A 24,131-nucleotide genomic window follows, 5' to 3' on the forward strand; every position below is an offset into this window, starting at 1 on the left:
TTTCAGGATTTTATGTCCTTAGATCTTAGAAAAACATTTGATTTTTGTTAAATCCCGTAGCTTGCCCTTGTCCTCAGTATTTTTTTCCCTCTTTCTTATATAGGCCCGGTTGGTTTACACAACATTGGACAGACCTGCTGTCTTAACTCCCTTATTCAGGTATTAATTATGAATGTGGGCTTCACCAGGATATTGAAGAGGTAAGGCTGATAAACATGTGTATTTTACATTTTCAAATTCTCAATTTTTCACAGTGACTTTAAGTCTTCTTTTGAAAGTTGCCAGAGAAAAGAACTTGTTCTGCACATTCTAGAATACACACTATAATCACCTAAGATGTTTAAAAAGAAATATAAATGCCTGTTCCCACCACCAGATACTTGGTTTCAGATGGTCTGGGGTGGGGCTTAGGCATTAGACTCCCCAGGTGATTGTAAAGTGCAGCCAGGATTGACAGCCACTGATTTGGTTAAAACAGTGTTGGGACTAGACCAAATTCAGAGGAGTAAATCAATGAATAGGTCCTTGAGTCTCTCCATTGAGCCCTCTCAAACAGAACATGAACACACACAAAGTGTATATATATGTGTATATATATTTACATATGTATGTACTTTATCACACATTATTTTAAAAGATGTTTATTTACTAATTAATTTTGACAGAGAGCGTGAGCAGGGTAGGGGCAGAGAGAGAGAGGGTGAGAGAGAGAATCCCAAGCAGCGTGGAGCCAAATGCACGGCTCAGACTCACGAACTGTGACATCATGACCTGCGCCAAAATCAAGAGTTGGACACTTAACCGACTGAGCCACCCCAGGCCCCCTGTAATTAGTTTTTTAATAAGGTTTTCTCTTGTCCCTAGACTCTTTTTTTAAAGTTTAAATTCTAGTTAGTTAACATACAGTGTAATATTAGTTTTAGGTATACAATATAGTGATTCAACACTTCCATACAACACCCTGTGCTTATCACAAATACACTCCTTAATCCCCTCACTTGTTTCACCCATTCCCCGGTCCCCACCTCCCATCTAGTAACCATCAGTTTGTTCTATGTAGTTAAGAGTCTGTTTCTTAGTTTCCCCTCTCTTTTTTCCCCTATGATTGTTTGTTTTGTTTCTTAAATACCACATATGAGTGAAATCATATGGTATTTGTCTTTGACTTATTTTCACGTAGCATAATACTCTGTAGCTCCGTGTTGCAAATGGGAAGATTTAATTATTTTTTATGGCTGAGTGATATTCCATCCTGTATGTATACCATATCTTCTTTATCCATTCATCAGTCAGACACCAGGGGGGTGTTTCCATAGTTTGGCTATTGTAGTTAATATTGCTATAAATATTGGGGTGTATATATCCCTTTGAATTAGTATTTTTGTATCTTTTGGGTAAATACCTAGTAGTGCAATAGCTGGAAGTTCTTTTTTAACTTTTTTTTTAATGTTTATTTTTGACAGAGAGAGAGAGAGAGAGAGAGAGAGAGAGAGAGAGAGAGACAGGGCATGAGCGGGGGAGGGGCAGCGAGAGAGGGCGACACAGAATCCGAAGCAGGCTCCAGGCTCTGAGCTGTTAGCACAGAGCCCGACGTGGGGCTCAAACCCACAGACTGTGAGATCATGACCTGAGCCAAAGTCAGACACTCAACTGACTGAGCCACCCAGGCGCCCCTCTTTTGAGGAACCTCCATTGATTTCCACAGTAACTGTGTCAGTTTGCATTTCCACCAATAGTGCAGGAGGGCTCCTCTTTCTCCACATCCTTGCCAACACCTGTTGTGTTGTTGTTGTTGTTGATTTTAGCCATTCTGATAGGTGTGAAGTGATATCTCATAGTTTTGATTTATATTTCCCTGGTTATGAGTGATATTGAGCATTTTTTCATGTGTCTGTTGGCCATATGGATGTCTTCTTTGGAAAAATGTCAATTCATGTCTTCTGCCCGTTTTTAAATTGGATTATTTGTTTTTTGGATGTTGAATTTTATAAGTTCTTTATAGGTTTTGGATTCTAACCCTTTATTAGATATGTCATTTGCAAATATCTTTTCCCATTTCATAGAATGCCTTTTAGTTTTGTTGATTGTTTCCTTCACTGTGTGGAAGCTTTTTATTTTGATGAAGTCCCAACAGTTTATTTTTGCTTTTATTTCCTTTGACTCAAGTAGACCTATAGTATGAAGTTGCTATGGCTGATGTGAAAGAGATTACTGCTTGTGTTATCCCCTAGGATTTTAATGGCTTCAGGTCTCACGTTTACATTTTTACCACTTTGAATTTATTTTTGTGTGTGGTGTAAGAAAGTGGTCCAGTTTCATTCTTCCACATGTTGGTGTCCAGTTTTCCCAACAGCATTTGTTGAAGAGATTGTCTTTTTTCCATTGGATAGTCTTTCCTGCTTTGTCAAAGATTAATTAACCATATAGTTGTGGGTTTATTTTTGGGTTTTCTACTCTGTTCCACTGATCTATGTGTCCATTTTTGTGCTATTACCCTATTGTCTTGACCACTACAGCTTTGTAATATAAGTTGAAGTCCAGAATTGTGATGCCTCCAGCATTGCTTTTCTTTTCCAGGGAAAACTCCAAGAGTTTTCCAGGGTTGCTTTGGATATTCAGAGTCTTTTTGTGGTTACATACAAATTTTAGGATTGTTTGTTCTGGCTCTGTGAAAAATGCTGTTGGTATTTTGATAGGGATTGCATTAAATGTGTATATTGCATTGGGTAGTGTAGACATTTTCACAATATTTGTTCTTCCAATCCATGAACATGGAATGTTTTTCCATTTCTTTGTGTTCTTTTCAATTTCTTTTGCCAGTGTTGTATAGTTTTCAGAGTACAGAGTATAGGTCTTGCACCTCTTTGGTGCCTAGGTTTATTCCTAGGTATCTAGGAATCTAGGTGCAATTGTAAATGAGATTGAGTCCTTCATTTCTCTTTAGTTTTTTTTTAAGTTTATTTATTTATTTTGAGAGAGACAGAGACAGTGTGAGTGGGGGAAGGGGGGGGAGAGAGAGAGAGAGAGAGAGAAAGAGAGAGAGAGAGAGAGAGAGAGAGAGAGAGAGAGAGAGAAAATCCCAAGCAGGCTCCATGCTATCAGCACAGAGCCTGATGTAGAACTTGAACTCACAAAATCACGAGATCAAGACCTGAGCTGAAACCAAGATTCAGACACTTAACCAACTGAGCCACACAAGCACCCCTGTTTCTCTTTCTTCTGCTTTATTATTGGTGTATAGAAATGTAAAAGATTTCTGTATGTTGATTTTATATCCTGTGACTTTACTGAATTCGTGTATCAGTTCTAGCATTTTTTTTTTTTTTGTGGAATCTTCAGGGTTTTCTATGTAGAGTGTCATATCATCTGCAAATGGTAAACGTTTGAATTCTCCCATGCCACTTTGGAAGCCTTTTATTTCTTTGTGTTGTCTGATTGCTATGGCTAGGACTTCCAGTACTACATTGAATAACAGTGGTGAGAGTGGACATCCCTGTTGTTCCTGACCTTCTTCCTGACTGAGAGCTTTTCCTCACTGAGGATGATGCTAGCTGTGAGGTTTTCATATATGACCTTTATTATGTTGAAGTATGCTCCCTCTATCCCTACTTTGTTGAGGGTTTTTATCATGAATGGATGTTGTACTTTGTCAAATGCTTTTTCTGCATCTATTGAGAGGATCATATGGTTCTTATCCTTTCTTTTATTAGCGTTATTTATCACAATGATTGATTTGTAAATATTGAATCACCCTTGCCACCCAAGCATAAATCCCACTTGCTCACAGTGAATAATTCTTTTAATGTATTGTTGGATTTCATTTGCTAGTATTTTATTGAGGTTTGGATTCAGTTTTCTAGTATTTATTTTATTTGTATCCATGTTCATCAGGGTTAATAGCCTGTAGTTTGCTTTTTTTAGTGGTGTTTTTAGTGTCACAGTAGTGCTGGCCTCATAGAATGAATTTGGAAGTTTTCCTTCTTTTTCTATTTTCTGGGATTGTTTGAGAAGAATAGGTATTAACTCTTCTTTAAATGTTTCATAGAATTCACTTATGAAGCCATCTGATTCTAGATTTTTGTTTCTTGGGAGTTTTTTGATTATTTATTCAATTTCTTTGCAGGTTATTGGTCTGGGGGGAGGACAGAGAGAGAGAAAAAGAGAGAATCCCAAGCAGGCTCCTTGCTGTCAGTGCAGAGCCTGAACAGGGCTCCATCTCATGAACCATGAGATCATGACCTGAGCTGAAATCAAGAGTTGGACATTTAACCTACTGAGCCACCCAGCCACCCCCCACCCCCATTTGCCTTTTGTTACAGTCTTTGTTTTATAATCCAGTTTATCTGATACAGGTATTGCCACTCCAGCTTTCTTTTGACATTTATTTGCATGATAAATGTTTCTCCACCCCCTCACTTTCAATCTGTAGGTGTCTTTAGGTCTAAAATGAGTCTCTTGTAGGTAGCTTATAGATTGGTCTTGTTGTTGTTGTTTTTTAATCTATTCTAATATCTTAGGTCTTTTGATTGGGACATTTAGTCCATTTACATTCAAAGTAATTATTGATAGGTATTATTTATTGCCATTTTATGACTTGTTTTGTCATTGTTTCTGGAAGATTTTCTCTGATCTTGTCTTTGTCACTTTGGCCTCTTCTTTCTACTCAAAGAATTGTCTTTAATATTTCTTGCAGGGCTGGTTTAGCGGTCACAAACTACTTTAGTTTTTGTTTGTTGGGGAAACTCTTTATCTCTCCTTATATTCTGAATGGTAGCCTTGCTGGATAGAGTATTCTTGACTGCAGATATTTCCCATTCAGCACTTTGAATATATCATGCCCCTCCCTTCTGGCTTGCCAAGTTTATGTTGAAAAATCTCATGAGTTTCCCCTTGTAAGTTAATGACCTCTTTGGTCTTGCTGTTTTCAAGGTTTTTCTTTTTAATCATATTTTGCAAATTTAATTCCAGTATGTCTTGGTATTGGCCCCCTTTTGTTTATTTTGTTGGGAGTTCTCTGTGCCTCCTGGATATGGATGTCTGCTTCCTTCCCCAGATTAGGGAAGTTTTTAGCTATTTTTCACATACATGTTCTGTCACCCTTTCTCTCTCTTCTTCTGGGACTCCTATAATAAAATGGTATTACATTTGATGGAGTCTTCGAGTTCTATATCTATTCTCATGTTGCATAATTTTGCTTTTGTTCAGTTTCATTGCTTTCCTTTACTTTGTCATCTAGGTCATTAATTGTTCCTCTGTTTCTTGCAGCCTGCTGTTCGTTGCATCAGACATGTTTCTAATTTCATTTATTGCACTCTTCATCTCTGATTGATTCTTTTTTAACTCTTTTATCTCTGTAATAAGGGTCTCACTGATGTCTGTCATTTTTTTCTCAAACCTAGTGAATATCCTTATGATTATTGCTTTAAATTCTCCCTCAGGCATGTTACTTATATCTGTTTCACTTAGGTCTCTGGCTGTGGCCTTATCTTGTTCTTTCATTTGGGATAAATTCCTCTGTCTTCCAATTGTGTCTAAATCTCTGCCTACTTCTCTGTGATAGAAAAGCCAGTTGTGTCTCCTCTTCCTGAAAGTAATGTCCTAATGAAGAGACGTCATGTAGTGACCAGGGCCTGCCACTTCAGGGAGTGTCTCTAGTGTATGCTGCATGCCACCTGCTGTTGTGTTTCAGCTGCTCTGTCTTTCAGGCCAGTTGTCTAAAAAGACTCTCCTTGCCTGCTATGGGCAATGTTATTCCCTGAATGTTGAGTTTTAGCTAGTTATGCTCTGGTCTGCTTGTGAAGTGAGGCCTGTCACCAACTGCACTGGAACTGAGGTCCTGCAGGACTCTCTGGTCAAGAGGTGTGGTGTGGGCAGAAGTTTGTGCTGGTCTTCTGGAGGAGGGGCCCACCACATTGGGACTGAGGCAAGAATGACTGAAAAGAGTTGTGTTACTGGAGATTGGGGGTGTGGGGCATGGTGTATGCAAGTTAGGCAGCTAGTGTTGGTGCTGTGCTGCCCCCCCATAGGTGGTTCTGTATTTCTGCTGAGGAGTGGGGGAGGGAAATGGCACAAGCTGGTCCTTTTACTCCCAGAGAAGTGTCCCTGTGAATGCTGCCTCTCGGAGATGCTCTCTGAGAAGAGTGAATAATCACCCCATTGTGTGCCCTAGGTGCTATTTATTTATTTATTTATTTATTTATTTATTAGTATATGATATTTATTGTCAAATTGGTTTCCATACAACACCCAGTGCTCATCCCAAAAGATACCCTCTTCAATACCCATCACCTCCCCACCCCTCCCTCCCACCCCGCATCAACCCTCAGTTTGTTCTCAGTTTTTAAGAGTGTCTTAAGCTTTGGCTCTCTCCCACTCTAACTTCTTTTTTTTTTTTCCTTCCCCTTCCCCATGGGTTTCTGTTAGGTTTCTCAGGATCCACATAAGAGTGAAAACATATGGTATCTGTCTTTCTCTGTATGGCTTATTTCACTTAGCATCACACTTTCTAGTTCCATCCGTGTTGCTACAAAGGGCCAGATTTCATTCTTTCTCATTGCCACATAGTATTCCATTGTGTATACAAACCACAATTTCTTTATCCATTCATCAGTTGATGGACATTTAGGCTCTTTCCACAATTTGGCTATTGTTGAGACTGCTGCTATAAACATTGGGGTACAAGTGCCCCTATGCATCAGTACCCCCGTATCCCTTGGGTAAATTCCTAGCAGTGCTATTGCTGGGTCATAGGGTAGGTCAATTTTTAATTTTTTGAGGAACCTCCACACTGTTTTCCAGAGTGGCTGCACCAGTTTGCATTCCCACCAACAGTGCAAGAGGGTTCCCGTTTCTCCACATCCTCTCCAGCATCTATAGTCTCCTGATTTGTTCATTTTGGCCACTCTGACTGGCGTGAGGTGATATCTGAATGTGGTTTTGATTTGTATTTCCCTGATTAGGAGCGACATTGAGCATCTTTTCATGTGCCTGTTGGCCATCCGGATGTCTTCTTAGGAGAAGTGTCTATTCATGTTTTCTGCCCATTTCTTCACTGGATTATTTTTTTTGGGGGTGTGGAGTTTGGTGTGTTCTTTATAGATTTTGGATACTAGGCCTTTGTCCCATATGTCATTTGCAAATATCTTTTCCCATTCCGTTGGTTGCCTTTTAGTTTTGTTGGTTGTTTCCTTTGCTGTGCAAGAGCTTTTTATCTTCATGAGGTGCCAATAGTTCATTTTTGCTTTTAATTCCCTTGCCTTTGGGGATGTGTCAAGTAAGAAATTGCTGCAGCAGAGGTCAGAGGTTTTTTCCTGCTTTCTCCTCTAGGGTTTTGATGGTTTCCTGTCTCACATTCAGGTCCTTTATCCATTTTGAGTTTATTTTTGTGAATGGTGTAAGAAAGTGGTCTAGTTTCATCCTTCTGCATGTTGCTGTCCAGTTCTCCCAGCACCATTTGTTAAAGAGACTGTCTTTTTTCCATTGGATATTCTTTCCTGCTTTGTCAAAGATTAGTTGGCCATACTTTTGTGGGTCTAGTTCTGGGGTTTCTATTCTATTCCATTGGTCTATGTGTCTGTTTTTGTGCCAATACCATGCTGTCTTGATGATTACAGCTTTGTAGTAGAGGCTAAAGTCTGGGATTGTGATGCCTCCTGCTTTGGTCTTCTTCAAAATTACTTTGGCTATTCAGGGCCTTTTGTGGTTACTTATCAATTTTAGGATTGCTTATTCTAGCTTCGAGAAGAATGCTGGTGCAATTTTGATTGGGATTGCATTGAATGTGTAGATTGCTTTGGGTAGTATTGACATTTTAACAATATTTATTCTTCTAACCCATGAGCACGGAATGTTTTTCTGTTTCTTTTTATCTTCTTCAATTACCTTCATAAGCTTTCTATAGTTTTCAGCATACAGATCTGTTACATCTTTGGTTAGGTTTATTCGTAGGGATTTTATGCTTCTTGGTGCAATTGTGAATGGGATCAGTTTCTTTATTTGTCTTTCTGTTGCTTCATTATTAGTGTATAAGAATGCAACTGATTTCTGTACATTGATTTTGTATCCTGCAACTTTGCTGAATTCATGTATCAGTACTAGCAGACTTTTGGTGGAGTCTATCGGGTTTTCCATGTATAATATCGTGTCATCTGCAAAAAGTGAAAGCTTGACTGAATCTTTGCCAATTTTGATGCCTTTGATTTCCTTTTGTTGTCTGATTGCTGATGCTAGATCTTGCAACACTATGTTAAACAACAGCGGTGAGAGTGGACATCCCTGTCGTGTTCCTGATCTCAGGGGTAAAGCTGTCAGTTTTTCCCCATTGAGGATGATATTAGCTGTGGGCTTTTCATAAATGGCTTTTATGATGTTTAAGTATGTTCCTTCTATCCCGCCTTTCTCGAGGGTTTTTATTAAGAAAGGGTGCTGAATTTTGTCAAATGCTTTTTCTGCATCAATTGACAGGATCATATGGGTCTTTTCTTTTCTTTTATTAATGTGATGTGTCACGTTGATTGATTTGTGAATGTTGAACCCTACCTGCATCCCAGGAATGAATCCCACTTGATCATGGTGAATAATTCTTTTTATATGCTGTTGAATTCGATTTGCTAGCGTCTTATTGAGATTTTTTGCATCCATATTCGTCAGGGATATTGGCCTGTAGTTCTCTTTTTTTACTGGGTCTCTGTCTGGTTTGGGAATCAAAGTAATGCTGGCTTCATAGAATGAGTCTGGAAGTTTTCCTTCCCTTTCTATTTCTTGGAATAGCTTGAGAAGGATAGGTATTATCTCTGCTTTAAACGTCTGGTAGAATTCCCCAGGGAAGCCATCTGGTCCTGGACTCTTATTTGTTGGGAGATTTTTGATAACAGATTCAATTTCTTCGCTGGTTATGGGTCTGTTCAAGCTTTCTATTTCCTCCAGTTTGAGTTTTGGAAGTGTGTGGGTGTTTAGGAATTTGTCCATTTCTTCCAGGTTTGTCCAGTTTGTTGGCATATAATTTTTCATAGTATTCCCTGATAATTGCTTGTATTTCTGAGGGATTGGTTGTAATAATTCTATTTTCATTCATGGTTTTATTTATTTGGGTCCTCTCCCTTTTCTTTTTGAGAAGGCTGGCTAGAGGTTTATCTTTTTTGTTTATTTTTTCAAAAACCAACTCTTGGTTTCATTGATCTGCTCTACAGTTTTTTAGATTCTATCTTGTTTATTTCTGCTCTGATCTTTCTTATTTCTCTTCTTCTGCTGGGTTTTGGGGTGTCTTTGCTGTTCTGCTTCTATTTCCTTTAGGTGTGCTGTTAGATTTTGAATTTGGGATTTTTCTTGTTTCTTGAGATAGGCCTGGATTGCAATGTATTTTCCTCTCGGGACTGCCTTCGCCGCATCCCAAAGCATTTGGATTGTTGTATTTTCATTTTCATTTGTTTCCATATATTTTAAATTTCTTCTCTAATTGCCTGGTTGGCCCATTCATTCTTTAGTTGGGTGTTCTTTAACCTCCATGCTTTTGGAGGTTTTCCAGACTTTTTCCTGTGGTTGATTTCAAGCTTCATACGATTGTGGTCTGAAAGTATGCATGATCTCAATTCTTGTATACTTTTGAAGGCTGTTTTGTGACCCAGTATGTGATCTATCTTGGAGAATGTTCCGTGTGCACTCGAGAAGAAAGTATATTCTGTTGCCTTGGGGTACAGAGTTCTAAATATATCTGTCAAGTCCATCTGATCCAATGTAGCATTCAGGGGTCTTGTTTCTTTATTGACCATGTGTCTAGATGATCTATCCATTGTTGTAAGTGGGGTATTAAAGTCCCCTGCAATTACCACATTCTTGTCAATAAGGTTGATTATGTTTGTAAGTAATTGTTTTATATATTTGGGGACTCCCGTATTCAGCGCATAGACATTTATAACTGTTAGTTCTTCTTGATGGATAGACCCTGTAATTATTATATAATGCCCTTCTTCATCTCTTGTTACAGCCTTTAATTTAAAGTCTAGTTTGTCTTATGTGTGTGGCTACTCCAGCTTTCTTTCGACTTTCAGTAGCATGATAAATAGTTCACCATCCCCTCACTTTCAATCTGAAAGTGTCCTCAGGTCTAAAATGAGTCTCTTGTAGACAGCAAATAGATGGGTCTTGTTTTTTTATCCATTCTGATACCCTATGTCTTTTGTTTGGTTCATTTAGTCCATTTACATTCAGTGTTACAGAAAGATGTGGGTTTAGAGTCATTGTGATGTCTGTAGGTTTCATGCTTATAGCGATGTCTGGTACTTTGTCTCACAGGATCCCCCTTAGGATCTCTTGTAGGGCTGGTTTAGTGGTGATGAATTCCTTCAGTTTTTGTTTGTTTGGGAAAACGTTTATCTCTCCTTCTATTCTAAATGACAGATTTGCTGGGTAGAGGATTCTCGGCTGCATATTTTTTCTGTTCATCACATTGAAGATTTCCTGCCATTCCTTTCTGGCCTGCCAAGTTTCAGAAGAGAGATCCGTCACTAGTCTTATCAGTCTCCCTTTATATGTTAGAGCACGTTTATCCCTAGCTGCTTTCAGAATTTTCTCTTTATCCTTGTATTTTGCCAGTTTCACTATGACATGTCATGCAGAAGATCGATTCAAGTCACGTCTGAAGGGAGTTCTCTGTGCCTCTTGGATTTCAATGCCTTTTTCCTTCCCCAGTTCAGGGAAGTTCTCAGCTATTATTTCTTCAAGTACACCTTCAGCACCTTTCCCTCTCTCTTCCTCCTCTGGAATACCAATTATGCATAGATTATTTCTCTTTACTGCATCACTTAGTTCTCTAATTTTCCTGTCATACTCCTAGATTTGTTTATCTCTCTTTTTCTCAGCTTCTTCTTTTTCCATAATTTTATCTTGTAGTTCACCTATTCTCTCCTCTACCTCTTCAATCCGAGGTGTGGTCGTCTCCATTTTATTTTGCAGCTCATTAATAGCATTTTTAAGCTCCTCCTGGCTGTTCCTTAGTCCCTTGATCTCTGTAGCAATAGATTCTCTGCTGTCCTCTATCCTGTTTTCAAGCCCAGCGATTAATTTTATGACTATTACTCTAAATTCATTTTCTGTTATATTGTTTAAATCGTTTTTGATCAGTTCATTAGCTGTCGTTATTTCCTGGAGGTTTTTTTGAGGGGAATTCTTCGTTTCATCATTTTGGATAGTCCCTGGAATGGTGCGGAACTGCAGGGCACTTCCCCTGTGCTGTCTTGAATAACTTGTATTGGTGGGTGGGGCCACAGTCAGACCTGATGTCTGCCCCCAGCCCACCGCTGGGGCCACAGTCAGACTGGTGTATACCTTCTCTTCCCCTCTCCTAGGGGCGGGATTCACTGTGGGTTGGCGTGGCCTGTCTGGGCTACTTGTACATTGCCAGGCTTGTGGTGCTGGGGATCTGGCATAGTAGTTGGGGTGGATTGGCAAGTTGCACAGGGGTGGGTGGGGCAGGCTCAGTTTGCTTTTCCTTTGGTGATCTGCTTCGAGAGGGGCTCTGTGGCACCGGGAGGAGTCAGACCTGCCACCAGAGGGATGGATCTGCAGAAGCACAGCGTTGGGTGTTTGCCCGGTGCAAGCAAGTTCCCTGACAGGAACTGGATCCCTTTGGGATTTTGGCTGGGGTTGGGCGAGGGAGATGGCACTGGCAAGTGCCTTTGTTCCCCGCCAAGCTGCGCTCTGTTGTCCGGGGCTCAACAACTCTCCCTCCCATTGTCCTCCAGCCCTCCCGCTCTCTGAGCAGAGCTGTTAACTTATAACCTTCCAGATGTTAAGTCCCGCTTGCTGTCCGAACACACTTTGTCTGGCCCCTCCACTTTTGCAAGCCAGACTCGGGGACTCTGCTTTGCCGGCGGGCTGCCCCTCTGCCCCGGCTCCCTCCTGCCAGTCCATGTAGCATGCACCGCCTCTCTACCCTTTCTACCCTCTTCCGTGGGCCTCTCGTCTACATTTGGCTCTGGAGAATCTGTTCTGCTAGTCTTCTGGTGGTTTTCTGGGTTATTTAGGCAGGTGTGGGTGGAATCTAAGTGATCTGCAGGACGCTGTGAGCCCAGCGTCCTCCTACGCTGCCATCTTCCTACCTCTGGATGATCTTGATTCCCTAGGTGCTTTTTAGATGGTCGTTTCCATGCTATCTGCCCCCAGTTGTTTCCCTGCCTTCTTTCCAGGAGCAGTATAGGACCCTCTACACTCTATCCCTGCCAAGACCTCTGACCTTTAAAACTCCAAGGTTTAAGCCTTGCTGGTTGCAAGAAGTCATAAAAGTCTGCCCCTCTTTTTTTCCCAAACCAATGGCTTTTGGGAAACATTCTCCTTGTGCACTCTGCTGTGCGTTTCTCTCTCTCTCTCCCCCTTCTCCACAGTCATGGTTCCCTCCCCTCCACAGCAGCTGTGATCTGTTTCTCCCCAAAACCTCACCTCCATACTTCTTACATTTTTCTATGTGGCCTCTTCTCTTCCTTTCATTGTGGAGTTTGTTTTATCAGTCTTTAGGTCAATTTCTGGGGTATTTAGGACAATTTGATAGTTATGCAGTTGTGTTCCTGGGATGAGGTGAGCCTCTGGTCCTCCTAATTTGCTTACATCTTCCTTTCTGCCTATCATATATTTTTTTCTGCCCAGTGCTTTCTTTTTTTTCCCTTCCATTGGCATGAGCCTTTCTTCCCAGGACCTAGATAAGTATTTGCCTTTTCACTTTGGAGTACTTCAGCCTGGACATTTTACTGTATGGCCATTTTGCTATGGACCCAGGACCTTCTGCATCTGCCCTTCATTTAAGTTTGACTGTTGGGCAGAGTTGGGAGAGGGGTGAGACAACAGTTGTCTGATCCCCTCTTGAGAGGGTACTCTCTATAGCCAATATGCTAACATGGTATTTTTCAAGTCGTTTGTACATTTAAGTCATCTGGGAAACTTAAAGTTCTGATAACTGGGCCCGACTATTAGAAATTCTGATTTAGGTATCTGTAAAGTGGCCCGGACATGGATATTTTTGAAAGTTCCCCCAAGTGATTCCAGTATGCATCTAGCATTGAGAACTGTGGCGATAAGGAGGTTCTTATTTGGCAGGATAATAATGGATGTTCTTATTTGGCAGGATAACAGTACCAAGGGGAACAGAAGAGCAAAGGAGAAGTGTCCCCTTCCAGTTGCTCTTGCTACTAGAGAGGATGCGGGACAGCCGGCAGAAAGCAGTGCAACCCTTGGAACTTGCCTACTGTCTCCAGAAGTACAATGTTCCAAGTAAGACAGCCCTCTCATCTCTGAGAGAGAGAGGGAGGGGGGATGGTAAGGGGGTAGAGGGAGGGTGAGGGCCTCAAAAATGAGTCAGGAACTGTCCCCTTCTCTTATTTGTTTTTGGAGAGTTTGTGAAGAGATAGGTGTTAATTCTTTAAATGTTTGGCAGAATTAAGCCCTCTGGGCCTGGGATTTTCTTTGTGGGAAGCTTTAAAATCGTTGATTCAGGGGTGGCTGGGTGGCTCAGTCAGTTGAGTGTCCAACTCTTTATTTTGGCTAAGGTCATGATGCCAGGGTTGTGGGATCAAGTCCTGTGTCAGGCTCTGCACTTTGTGTGGAGCCTGCTTAAGATTTTTTCTCTCTCTCTCTTCCTCTGCCCCTCTCCCCCACTCGTGCTTTCTCTAAAATAAAAATAAAAATCAATAAAATGACTGATTCAGTCTCTTTCCTTTTTACTGTTAGTGTTCTTTCTTTTCAGGTTGAAGAACTGAACTCCCTTTAGCATTTCTTGTAAGGCAAGTGTAGTTATGATGAACTCCCTCAGCATTTGTCTGGGAAAGCCTTTATCTCTCCTTCATTTCTGAAGTAAAGTTTTCTTGATGGCGGTTTTTTTCTTTCATCACTTTGAATATGTCATTCCACTGTCTCCTGGCATGTAAGGTTTGTGCAGAGAAATCCTCTGATAGCCTTATAGGGGGTTCCCTTGTAAGTGATAAGCTTCCTTTCTATTATTGATCTTAAGATCTCTCTTTGTCTTTGATTTTTTGAAGTTTTAACACTGATATGTCTTGGAGAATATCTGTTTGAATTAAATATGCTTGGGGACCTATGAGCTTTATTAACTTAGATATCTAATCTCCCCAGATTTGGGAAGTCTCAGCTACTGTTTCTTAAGTAAGTTTTCTGTCACTTTCCTTTCTCTTTTGAGACTCCATCCAGTCTGCTGTCGAAACTATTGAATTCTTCAGCTGAATCACTGTGTTATTTAGTTCCAAAATTTCTATTTGGTTCTTTTTTATGTTTTCTTTCTTTGTTGAACTTCTGTTTTTCTTGCATTGTTTTCCTGATTTATTGAAATTGATTATGTTCTGTGACAGCTCTGAGTATCTTTAGAACAATTATTTATAATTATTTTCTAGGCAATTTGTATATCTCCATTTCTTTGGGATCAGTTTTTGAAAGTATATTCTGTTCTTTTGGTGATATCGTGTTTCCCTGATTCTTTGTGATCCCTGTAGCCTTGTGTAGGTGTCTCCACATTTGAAGAAGTAGTTACTTATTACAGACTTTATGCATTGACTTTTTTAGAGAAAGACCTTCACCTACAGCTAGAGTGTGCTGTGGTCTAGGTCTAGTGGTGTGGGGGCACCAGGTGTGGTGTATGGTGGCTCTGGGTCCAGGGGTTATAATGTCTTAGTGGCTTAGGCTTCTGGGGTCCATGACCTAGATAACTGTGTGATCCTTGGAGAGAGATGTAGGGTATCTGAAATAGCTACAAGAGCTGTTAGAGTCCTCAGTGGACCTTTTGGTGCAGCAGCTAGGACCAGGGCAGGGAGTGGTGGTTGCCACTGGTGGTGTGCATGCTTGTCTGTGGGGGCTGGTTGCAGGTGGCTGCTTGGTGGCAGGGTCTGGTTGTAGACACACACATAGTGGTGAGGGCTGTGGCCAGCAGCAGGTGCTGGGTCTTACTGAGGGTGCATTAGTAGCTGTGAGGGCTTTTGCTATTGGTTTGCAGTTCTGTGGTTGCAGAGATCACTATGGGTGCACACATTACATTGAAGGCTGGTGACAAAGGTCAAGCCAGGAGTATACACATGCACAGCTGTGGAGGCTAGCTGTAGATGAGCCCAGGGCATAGGACAGAGACAGTAGTTGGGGCCAGATGTGGGCCCACAAGCAGCTGTGAGGGCATAGTGCACTCCTTTGGCTGAAAAAGCTTGCCCCTGGAATGTGTAGGGCAACAGAGGTTGGTGATGGGATTCAGGCTGGCAGTGTATAGGTTGCACAGATGCAGAGGTTACTTGTAGGCAACCCCAGAGGCGCAGGCCAGTGACAAGTGTCAGGGTTGGACCCAGGCTCATAGGCAGCTTGGGTGGGGGGTGGGTCTTAGCTGTTGAGAAGCAGTTATGTGGCTATAGGGGCTCACTCTGGATGTACAAAAGGCAGTAGAGAATGGCGACAGGATTCAGGCTGGCAGGTGTAGGTGCACAGCCACAGGGTTTAGCTACAAGTGTGTAAATGGGGGTGGGGGTCAGCTATGAGGATGTAGGCTGACACTTTGTATGTGTGCAGCCACAGAGGCCAGGAATGTCTGCTGTTGTGATTTTCTGAGCACTGGTGGGTGGAGGGGAATGTAGTGGGGAGGGACTCTGGTAATGGTGCCTGTAAACAAAAATCTGTAGGGTGACCATCTCAGTGGTGAAATCTGCAGGGTATCCATGGTAGTTGTACTGTCCATTAGTTTTTTTTCAGTGGTAGAAGCTAATGGGGTCCTTAGTTGGGTGGGTCACAGGGAACTGTGGTGGCTTCTGTTACATGGATGATACTAGCAGTTGCTTCCCTTATTCCTTGTTCCTAGACATTTACAGACATCTCAGCTTTACTGATTTCCAGGTGGGGTGAAATGAAACTAGATCCTTCATCCAGTGTGCTGAAAGGGTGGGGAAGTTGGTCATTCATCCTGTTCTCCTTTTCCGGGTGAAAGGAGCTTTTTTTTTTTTAAATATGAAATTTATTGTCAAATTGGTTTCCATACAACACCCAGTGCTCATCCCAACAGGTACCCTCCTCAATACCCATCACCCACCCACCCCTCCCTCCCACCCCCCCCATCAACCCTCAGTTTGTTCTCAGTTTTTAAGAGTCTCTTATGTTTTGGCTCCCTCCCTCTCTAACCTTTTTTTCTTTTTCCTTCCCCTCCCCTATGGTCTTCTGTTAAGTTTCTCAGGATCCACATAAGAGTGAAAACATATCGTATCTGTCTTTCTCTGTATGACTTATTTCACTTAGCATAACACTCTTCAGTTCCATCCACGTTGCTACAAAGGGCCAGATTTCATTCTTTCTCATTGCCATGTAGTATTCCATTGTGTATATAAACCACATCTTCTTTATCCATTCATCAGTTGATGGACATTTAGGCTCTTTCCACAATTTGGCTATTGTTGAAAGTGCTGCTATAAACACTGGGGTACAAGTGCCCCTATGCATCAGCACTCCTGTATCCCTTGGGTAAATTGCTAGCAGTGTTATTGCTGGGTCATAGGGTAGGTCTATTTTTAATTTTTTGAGGAACCTCCACATTGTTTTCCAGAGTGGCTGCACCAGTTTGCATTCCCACCAACAGTGCAAAAGGGTTCCCATTTCTCCACATCCTTGCCAGCATCTATAGTCTCCTGATCTGTTCATTTTGGCCACTCTGACTGGCATGAGCTGGTGTCTCATTGTGGTTTTGATTTGTATTTCCCTGATGAGGAGCGATGTTGAGCATCTTTTCATGTGCCTGTTGGTCATCCGGATGTCTTCTTTAGAGAAGTGTCTATTCATGTCTTCTGGCCATTTCTTCACTGGATTATTTGTTTTTTGGGTGTGGAGTTTGGTGAGTTCTTTATAGATTTTGGATACTAGGCCTTTGTCCCATATGTCATTTGCAAATATCTTTTCCCATTCCGTTGGTTGCCTTTTAGTTTTGTTGGTTGTTTCCTTTGCTGTGCAGGAGCTTTTTATCTTCATGAGGTGCCAATAGTTCATTTTTGCTTTTAATTCCCTTGCCTTTGGGGATGTGTCAAGTAAGAAATTGCTGCAGCAGAGGTCAGAGGTTTTTTCCTGCTTTCTCCTCTAGGGTTTTGATGGTTTCCTGTCTCACATTCAGGTCCTTTATCCATTTTGAGTTTATTTTTGTGAATGGTGTAAGAAAGTGGTCTAGTTTCATCCTTCTGCATGTTGCTGTCCAGTTCTCCCAGCACCATTTGTTAAAGAGACTGTCTTTTTTCCATTGGATATTCTTTCCTGCTTTGTCAAAGATTAGTTGGCCATACTTTTGTGGGTCTAGTTCTGGGGTTTCTATTCTATTCCATTGGTCTATGTGTCTGATTTTGTGCCAATACCATGCTGTCTTGATGATTACAGCTTTGTAGTAGAGACTAAAGTCTGGGATTGTGATGCCTCCTGCTTTGGTCTTCTTCAAAATTACTTTGGCTATTCGGGGTCTTTTGTGGTTCCATACAAATTTTAGGATGGCTTATTCTAGCTTCGAGAAGAATGCTGGTGCAATTTTGATTGGGATTGCATTGAATGTGTAGATAGCTTTGGGTAGTATTGACATTTTAACAATATTTATTCTTCCAATCCATGAGCGCGGAATGCTTTTCCATTTCTTTGTCTCTTCTTCAATTACCTTCATAAGCTTTCTGTAGTTTTCAGCATACAGATCTTTTACATCTTTGGTTAGGTTGATTCCTAGGGATTTTATGCTTCTTGGTGCAATTGTGAATGGGATCAGTTTCTTTATTTGTCTTTCTGTTGCTTCATTGTTAGTGTATAAGAATGCAACTGATTTCTGTACATTGATTTTGTATCCTGCAACTTTGCTGAATTCATGTATCAGTTCTAGCAGACTTTTGGTGGAGTCTATCAGATTTTCCATGTATAATATCATGTCATCTGCAAAAAGCGAAAGCTTGACTTCATCTTTGCCAATTTTGATGCCTTTGATTTCCTTTTGTTGTCTGATTGCTGATGCTAGATCTTGCAACACTATGTTAAACAACAGCGGTGAGAGTGGACATCCCTGTCGTGTTCCTGATCTCAGGGGTAAAGCTGTCAGTTTTTCCCCATTGAGGATGATTTTAGCTGTGGGCTTTTCATAAATGGCTTTTATGATGTTTAAGTATGCTCCTTCTATCCCGCCTTTCTCGAGGGTTTTTATTAAGAAATGATGCTGAATTTTGTCAAATGCTTTTTCTGCATCAATTGGCAGGATCATATGGGTCTTTTCTTTTCTTTTATTAATGTAATGTGTCACATTGATTGATTTGCGAATGTTGAACCAGACCTGCATCCCAGGAATGAATCCCACTTGATCATGGTGAATAATTCTTTTTATATGCTGTTGAATTCGATTTGCTAGTGTCTTATTGAGAATTTTTGCATCCATATTCGTCAGGGATATTGGCCTGTAGTTCTCTTTTTTTACTGGGTCTCTGTCTGGTTTAGGAATCAAAGTAATGCTGGCTTCATAGAATGAGTCTGGAAGTTTTCCTTCCCTTTCTATTTCTTGGAACAGCTTGAGAAGGATAGGTATTATCTCTGCTTTAAACGTCTGGTAGAATTCCCCAGGGAAGCCATCTGGTCCTGGACTCTTATTTGTTGGGAGATTTTTGATAACTGATTCAATTTCTTCGCTGGTTATAGGTCTGTTCAAATTTTGTATTTCTTCGCGTTTGAGTTTTGGAAGTGTGTGGGTGTTTAGGAATTTGTCCATTTCTTCCAGGTTTGTCCAGTTTGTTGGCATATAATTTTTCACAGTATTCCCTGATAATTGCTTGTATTTGTGAGGAATTTGTTGTAATAATTCTATTTTCATTCATGGTTTTATCTATTTGGGTCCTCTCTCTTTTCTTTTTGAGAAGGCTGGCTAGAGGTTTATCAATTTTGTTTATTTTTTCAAAAACCAACTCTTGGTTTCATTGATCTCCTCTACAGTTTTTTTAGATTCTATCTTGTTTATTTCTGCTCTGATCTTTATTATTTTTCTTCTTCTGCTGGGTTTTCGGGTGTCTTTGCTGTTCTGCTTCTATTTCCTTTAGGTGTGCTGTTAGATTTTGAATTTGGGATTTTTCTTGTTTCTTGAGATAGGCCTGGATTGCAATGTATTTTCCTCTCAGGACTGCCTTCACTGCATCCCAAAGCATTTGGATTGTTGTATTTTCATTTTCGTTTGTTTCCATATATTTTTAAATTTCTCTCTAATTGCCTGGTTGACCCATTCATTCTTTAGTAGGGTGTTCTTTAACCTCCATGCTTTTGGAAGTTTTCCAGACTTTTTCCTGTGGTTGATTTCAAGCTTCATAGCATTGTGGTCTGAAAGTGTGCATGGTATCATCTCAATTCTTGTATACTAATGAAGGGCTGTTTTGTGACCCAGTATATGATCTATCTTGGAGAATGTTCCATGTGCACTCGAGAAGAAAGTATATTCTGTTGCTTTGAGATGCAGAGTTCTAAATATATCTGTCAAGTCCCTCTGTTCCAATGTATCATTCAGGGCTAAAAGGAGTTCTTTCGAGCTGGGGAGTTCCCTCTTGGCACTGGGAAGTGCTGGCCTGGAGGGTGGGATGATATAGGCAAAATGAAGCTCTTTTTCCTATCCGTTTTGTGTGGTTATCCTCAGGTTTTTACCATTGTGTTGCTCAAGGTTTTTTTTTTCCTGTTGCTGAAGTTTCTTTTTTTAAATTTTATTTTAGAGAGAAAGAGAGTGAGAAAAGGCATGCATGAGATCGGGAGAGGGTCAGAGGGAGAGAGAGAGAGATTTTTAAGCAGGCCCTATGCTCAATACAGAGCCTGATGTGGGGCTCGATCCCACAACCCTGTGATCTGACCTGAGCTGTAATCAAGAGTTGGACACTCAACCACCTAAGCCACCCAGGAACCCCTGTTCCTGAAGTTTTTTAAGTGGACTCTCCTGTTTTTATTTATGGATAGCTATGGAATCGTTGATCTTTTGTGGGGGCTTGGAGACTGGGGTCTTCTACTTTGCCATCTTGGTGATGTCACTCTGAATCCCAATGCTTTTTTAAAAAGTTTATTTAAATTTCAGTTAGTTAACATATAGTGTAATGTTTTCAAGAGTATAATTAGTGATTCATCACTTACATACAACACCCAGTGCTCATCATAACAAGTGCCCTCCTTAATGCCCATAACCCATCCAGCCCATCCCCCACACACCTCCCTCCATCAGCCCTCAGTTTGTTCTCTGTCTTTGAGTCTCTTATGGTTTGTTTTCCTCTGTCTTTCCCCATACTCCCATATATTCATCTATTTTGTTTCTTAAATTCCACATATGAGTGAAATCAATGGTATTTGTTTTTTCTCTGACTTATTTCACTTAGCATAATACTCTCTGGCTCCATCCACCTCATTGCAAATAGCAAGATTTCATTCTTTTTGATGGCTGAGTAATATTCCATTGTATGTATATACCACATCTTTATCCATTCATTAGTCAATGGCCACTTGGGTTCTCTCCATGGTTTGGCCATTGTTGATAAGACTGTTATAAACATCAGGGTGCATGTACCCCTTTGAATCTGTATTTTTTGTATCCTTTGGGTAAATAACCTAGTAGTGCCATTGCTGGATCATAGGGTAGTTCTATTTTTAATTTTTTTAAATATTTATTTATTTTGATAGAAAAAGCATGTGTGGGGAAGGGCAGAGAGAGGGGGGCACAGAGAGGATCCAAAGCGGGCTCTGTGCTGACAGGAGCAAGCCCAATGCAGGGCTAGAACTCACGAACCATGAGATCATGACCTGAGCTGAAGTTGGATGATCAACTGACTGAGCCACCCACATGCCCCTATTTTAAATTTTTTGAGGGACCTCCATACTGTTTCCAGAGTGGCTGCACCAGTTTGCATTTCCACCAACAGTGCAGAAGGGTTCCCCTTTTTCTTTTTCTGCATCCTCACCAACCCCTGTTGTTTCCTGTGTTGTTAATTTTAGCCATTCTGACAGGTGTGATGTGGTATCTCATCATGTTTTTTTTTTTTTTTTTTCTTTTGAGAGAGGGAGAGAGTGAGCAAGCTGGGGAGAGGGGCAAAGGGAGAGAATCGTAAGCAGACTCCACGCTCAATGCAGAGCCCAACCCAGGGCTTGATCCCATAACCCTGGGAAAATGACCTGAATCGAAATCAAGAGTTGGATGCTCAAGTGACTGCGCCATCCAGGTTCCCCTCATCATGGTTTTGATTTGTATTTCCCTGATGATGAGTGATGCTGAATATATTTTCATGTGTCTGTTAGCCATCTGGATGTCTTCTTTGGGAAAGTGTCTATTCTTTCTTCACTGGATTATTTATTTTTGGGGTGTTGAGTTTGATAAATTCTGGATACTAATCCTTTATCAGATATGTCATTTGCAAATATCTTCTGTTCCATAGGCTGCATTTTAGTTTTATTGATTGTTTCCTTCACTGTGCAGAAACTTTTTATCTTGGTGAAGTCCTAACAGTTCATTTTGCTAGTAAGAAGTTATGACAAGGCCAAATGGGTTGCTGACTGTGTTCTCCTCTAGTATTCTGATGGTTTCCTGTCTCACAATTAGGTTTTTCATTCATTTTAAATTTATTTTTGTGTATGGTGTGTCGTAGACTCTAAGTCTAAAGTTCTCTTTGTCTAGCAAATGAGCGGATGCAGGATTAAAATGAGAAATGGCTAATGTCCAGGAAAAAGACAAGAGCCCCAAATGAGGGTCCTTGCCCTGTATTTATTCAGATCAGAAGGCTTGCAAACGTGATGGGTATGTACAAAGAGACAAAGAAACTGGGAACATTAATTTGTGGATGTGAGGTGGAAAAGGGAATTTTGAAGATATACAGTGTTTGGGGTTTTGGTCAATATAAAACAAAATCCAGGCGCTGGGCAGATGGGTAGATGGTTGTCAACAGCAGACAGGAGGTACCTTCCCTGTTTATCTTTGTCAGCCTAGGGGATGAGACAGATAGGGGGAATAACCTCAGGGTTAATAAGGCACCTTTTCTTTTGTTAACCATCTCTGCTCTGGGCTGCTGTGCCTGCAGCACAGTGGTCCAAAGTCCAGTTCACCAGTTTGCCTAACCTGGCCCTATTCTCCTATGAAAGCAGCTGTATGCTGTAGTACTAAATTTGGGGTGCTTTCACCCTGAATATCTAATCTTGTTATTCCTATATATTGGGCACCTTTGCACTGTTTCTATTTCAGGCCTTTGCCTCTCCCTCTCTATTTTTGGGGGCTCAGCACCCCCTCCCTATTTTGGGGTGCATTTGCACCTCCCTATTCTTGGCACCTTTGTGCTTCCCTATTCTTGGCGTGCCAATCTGGTTACCCAAACTGGGGTGTGAGAATTTTATGACTTTGTTATTTCTTTATGCCTTGTTAACCCATTGGTGTAAGCCTGGGGGATTCCTAAGTTTATCCCCCACAATGGTGTAAGAAAGTGTTCTAGTTTCATTCTTTTGCATGTTGCCATCCAGTTTTCCCAACACCATTTGCTGAAGAGACTATCTTTTTTCCATTGGATATTCTTTCCTACTTTGTTGAAGATTAGTTGACCATATAGTTGTGGGTCCATTTTTGGGTTTTCTATTCTGTCCATTGATCTATGTATCTGTTTTTGCGCCAGTACCGTACTGTCTTGATGACTACAGCTTGTAGTTTGAAGTCTGGAATTGTGATGCCTCCATCTTTTCTTTTTCATTTGCTTCCACGCATTTTTTAATTTCTTCTTTAATTTTGTAGTTGACTCATTCATTATTCAGTAGGATGTTCTTTAACCTCCATCTATTTGTGGTCTTTCCAAATCTTTTTCTTGTGTTTGGCCTCAAGTTTCATAGCATTGTGGTTTGATAATATGCATGGTATGATCTCAGTTTTTTTGTACCTGTTGAGGGCTGATTTGTAACCCAGGATGTGATCTGTACTGGAAAATGTTCCATGTGCACTCAAGAAGAATGTGTGTTCTGCTGCTTTAGGATGAAATGTTCTGAATGTATCTATTAAGTCCATCCAGTGTGTCATTCAAATCCATTGTTTCCTTGTTGATTTTATGCTTTTATGATCTGTCCATTGTTGTAAGTGGAGTGTTAAAGTCCCTTACTGTTATTGTATTACTATCAGTGAGTTTCTTTATATTTGTTATTAATTGTTTTAAATATTTGGGTGCTTCAAGTTGGGGGCATAAATATTTATAATTGTTGGATCTTTTTGACGGATAGACTCCTTAATTATGATGTAATGCCTTTATTCATTTCTTGTTACAGTCTTTGGTTTAAAATCTAGTTTGTCTGATATAAGAATGGCTACTCCAGCTTTCTTTTGGCATCCATTAGCATGATAGATGGTTCTCCATCCCCTCACTTTCAATCTGCAGGTGTCTTTAGGTCTAAAATGAGTCTCTTAGGAGCGCCTGCGTGGCTCAGTCGGTTAAGCGGCCGACTTCGGATCAGGTCATGATCTCGCAGTCTGTGAGTTCGAGCCCCCGCGTCGGGCTCTGTGCTGACAGCTCAGAGCCTGAAGCCTGTTTCAGAATCTGTGTTTCCCTCTCTCTGACCCTCCCCTGTTCATGCTCTGTCTTTCCCTGTCTCAAAAATAAATAAAACGTTAAAAAAAATAAATAAAATGAGTCTCATGTAGGGAGCATATGTGTCTTGTTTTTTTTTTTTTAATCCATTCTGATACACTGTGTCTTTTTAGCGGAGTATTTAGTCCATTTACATTCGGAGTGATTATTGATAGATATGAATTTAGTGCTTTTGTGTTATCTGTAAGGTTGATGTTTCTGGTTGTCCTCTGTTCCTTTCTAGTCTTTGTTGCTTTTGGTCCTTCCCCCCCCCCCCCCCATTCAAAGAGTCCCCTTTAATAATTCTTGAAGGGCTGGTTTAGTGGTCACAAGCTCGCTTAGTTTTGTTTATCTGGAAACACTTTACCTCTCCTTCTATTCTGAGTAACAGCCTTGTTGGATAAAATATTCTTAGCTGCATATTTTCCCCATTCAGCATATTGAATATATCATGCCATTCACTCTCTTCCGGCCTGCCAAGTTTCTATGGACAGATCTGCTGGGAATCTGATTTGTCTTCCCTTATAGGTTAAGGACGTTTTTCCCTTGCTGCTTTCAGGA

General features: G+C 40.8%; 1 protein-coding gene across 1 annotated transcript in view; it reads left to right on the forward strand.

The window, feature by feature from the left end:
- The window catches only part of USP18 (ubiquitin specific peptidase 18), a 51,347-nt gene that overhangs the window by 1,960 nt on the left and 25,256 nt on the right, over window positions 1-24,131 (forward strand). Inside the window, exons 3-4 of the mRNA XM_019465106.2 lie at window positions 104-200; window positions 13,112-13,257. Coding sequence (XP_019320651.2) covers window positions 104-200; window positions 13,112-13,257 — 243 coding nt within the window. The remainder of the gene's footprint in view (window positions 1-103; window positions 201-13,111; window positions 13,258-24,131) is intronic.

Source organism: Panthera pardus, unplaced genomic scaffold (genome assembly GCF_024362965.1).
Source record: "Panthera pardus isolate Hobbes unplaced genomic scaffold, ASM2436296v1 HiC_scaffold_6, whole genome shotgun sequence".
Lineage (NCBI taxonomy): Eukaryota > Metazoa > Chordata > Mammalia > Carnivora > Felidae > Panthera > Panthera pardus.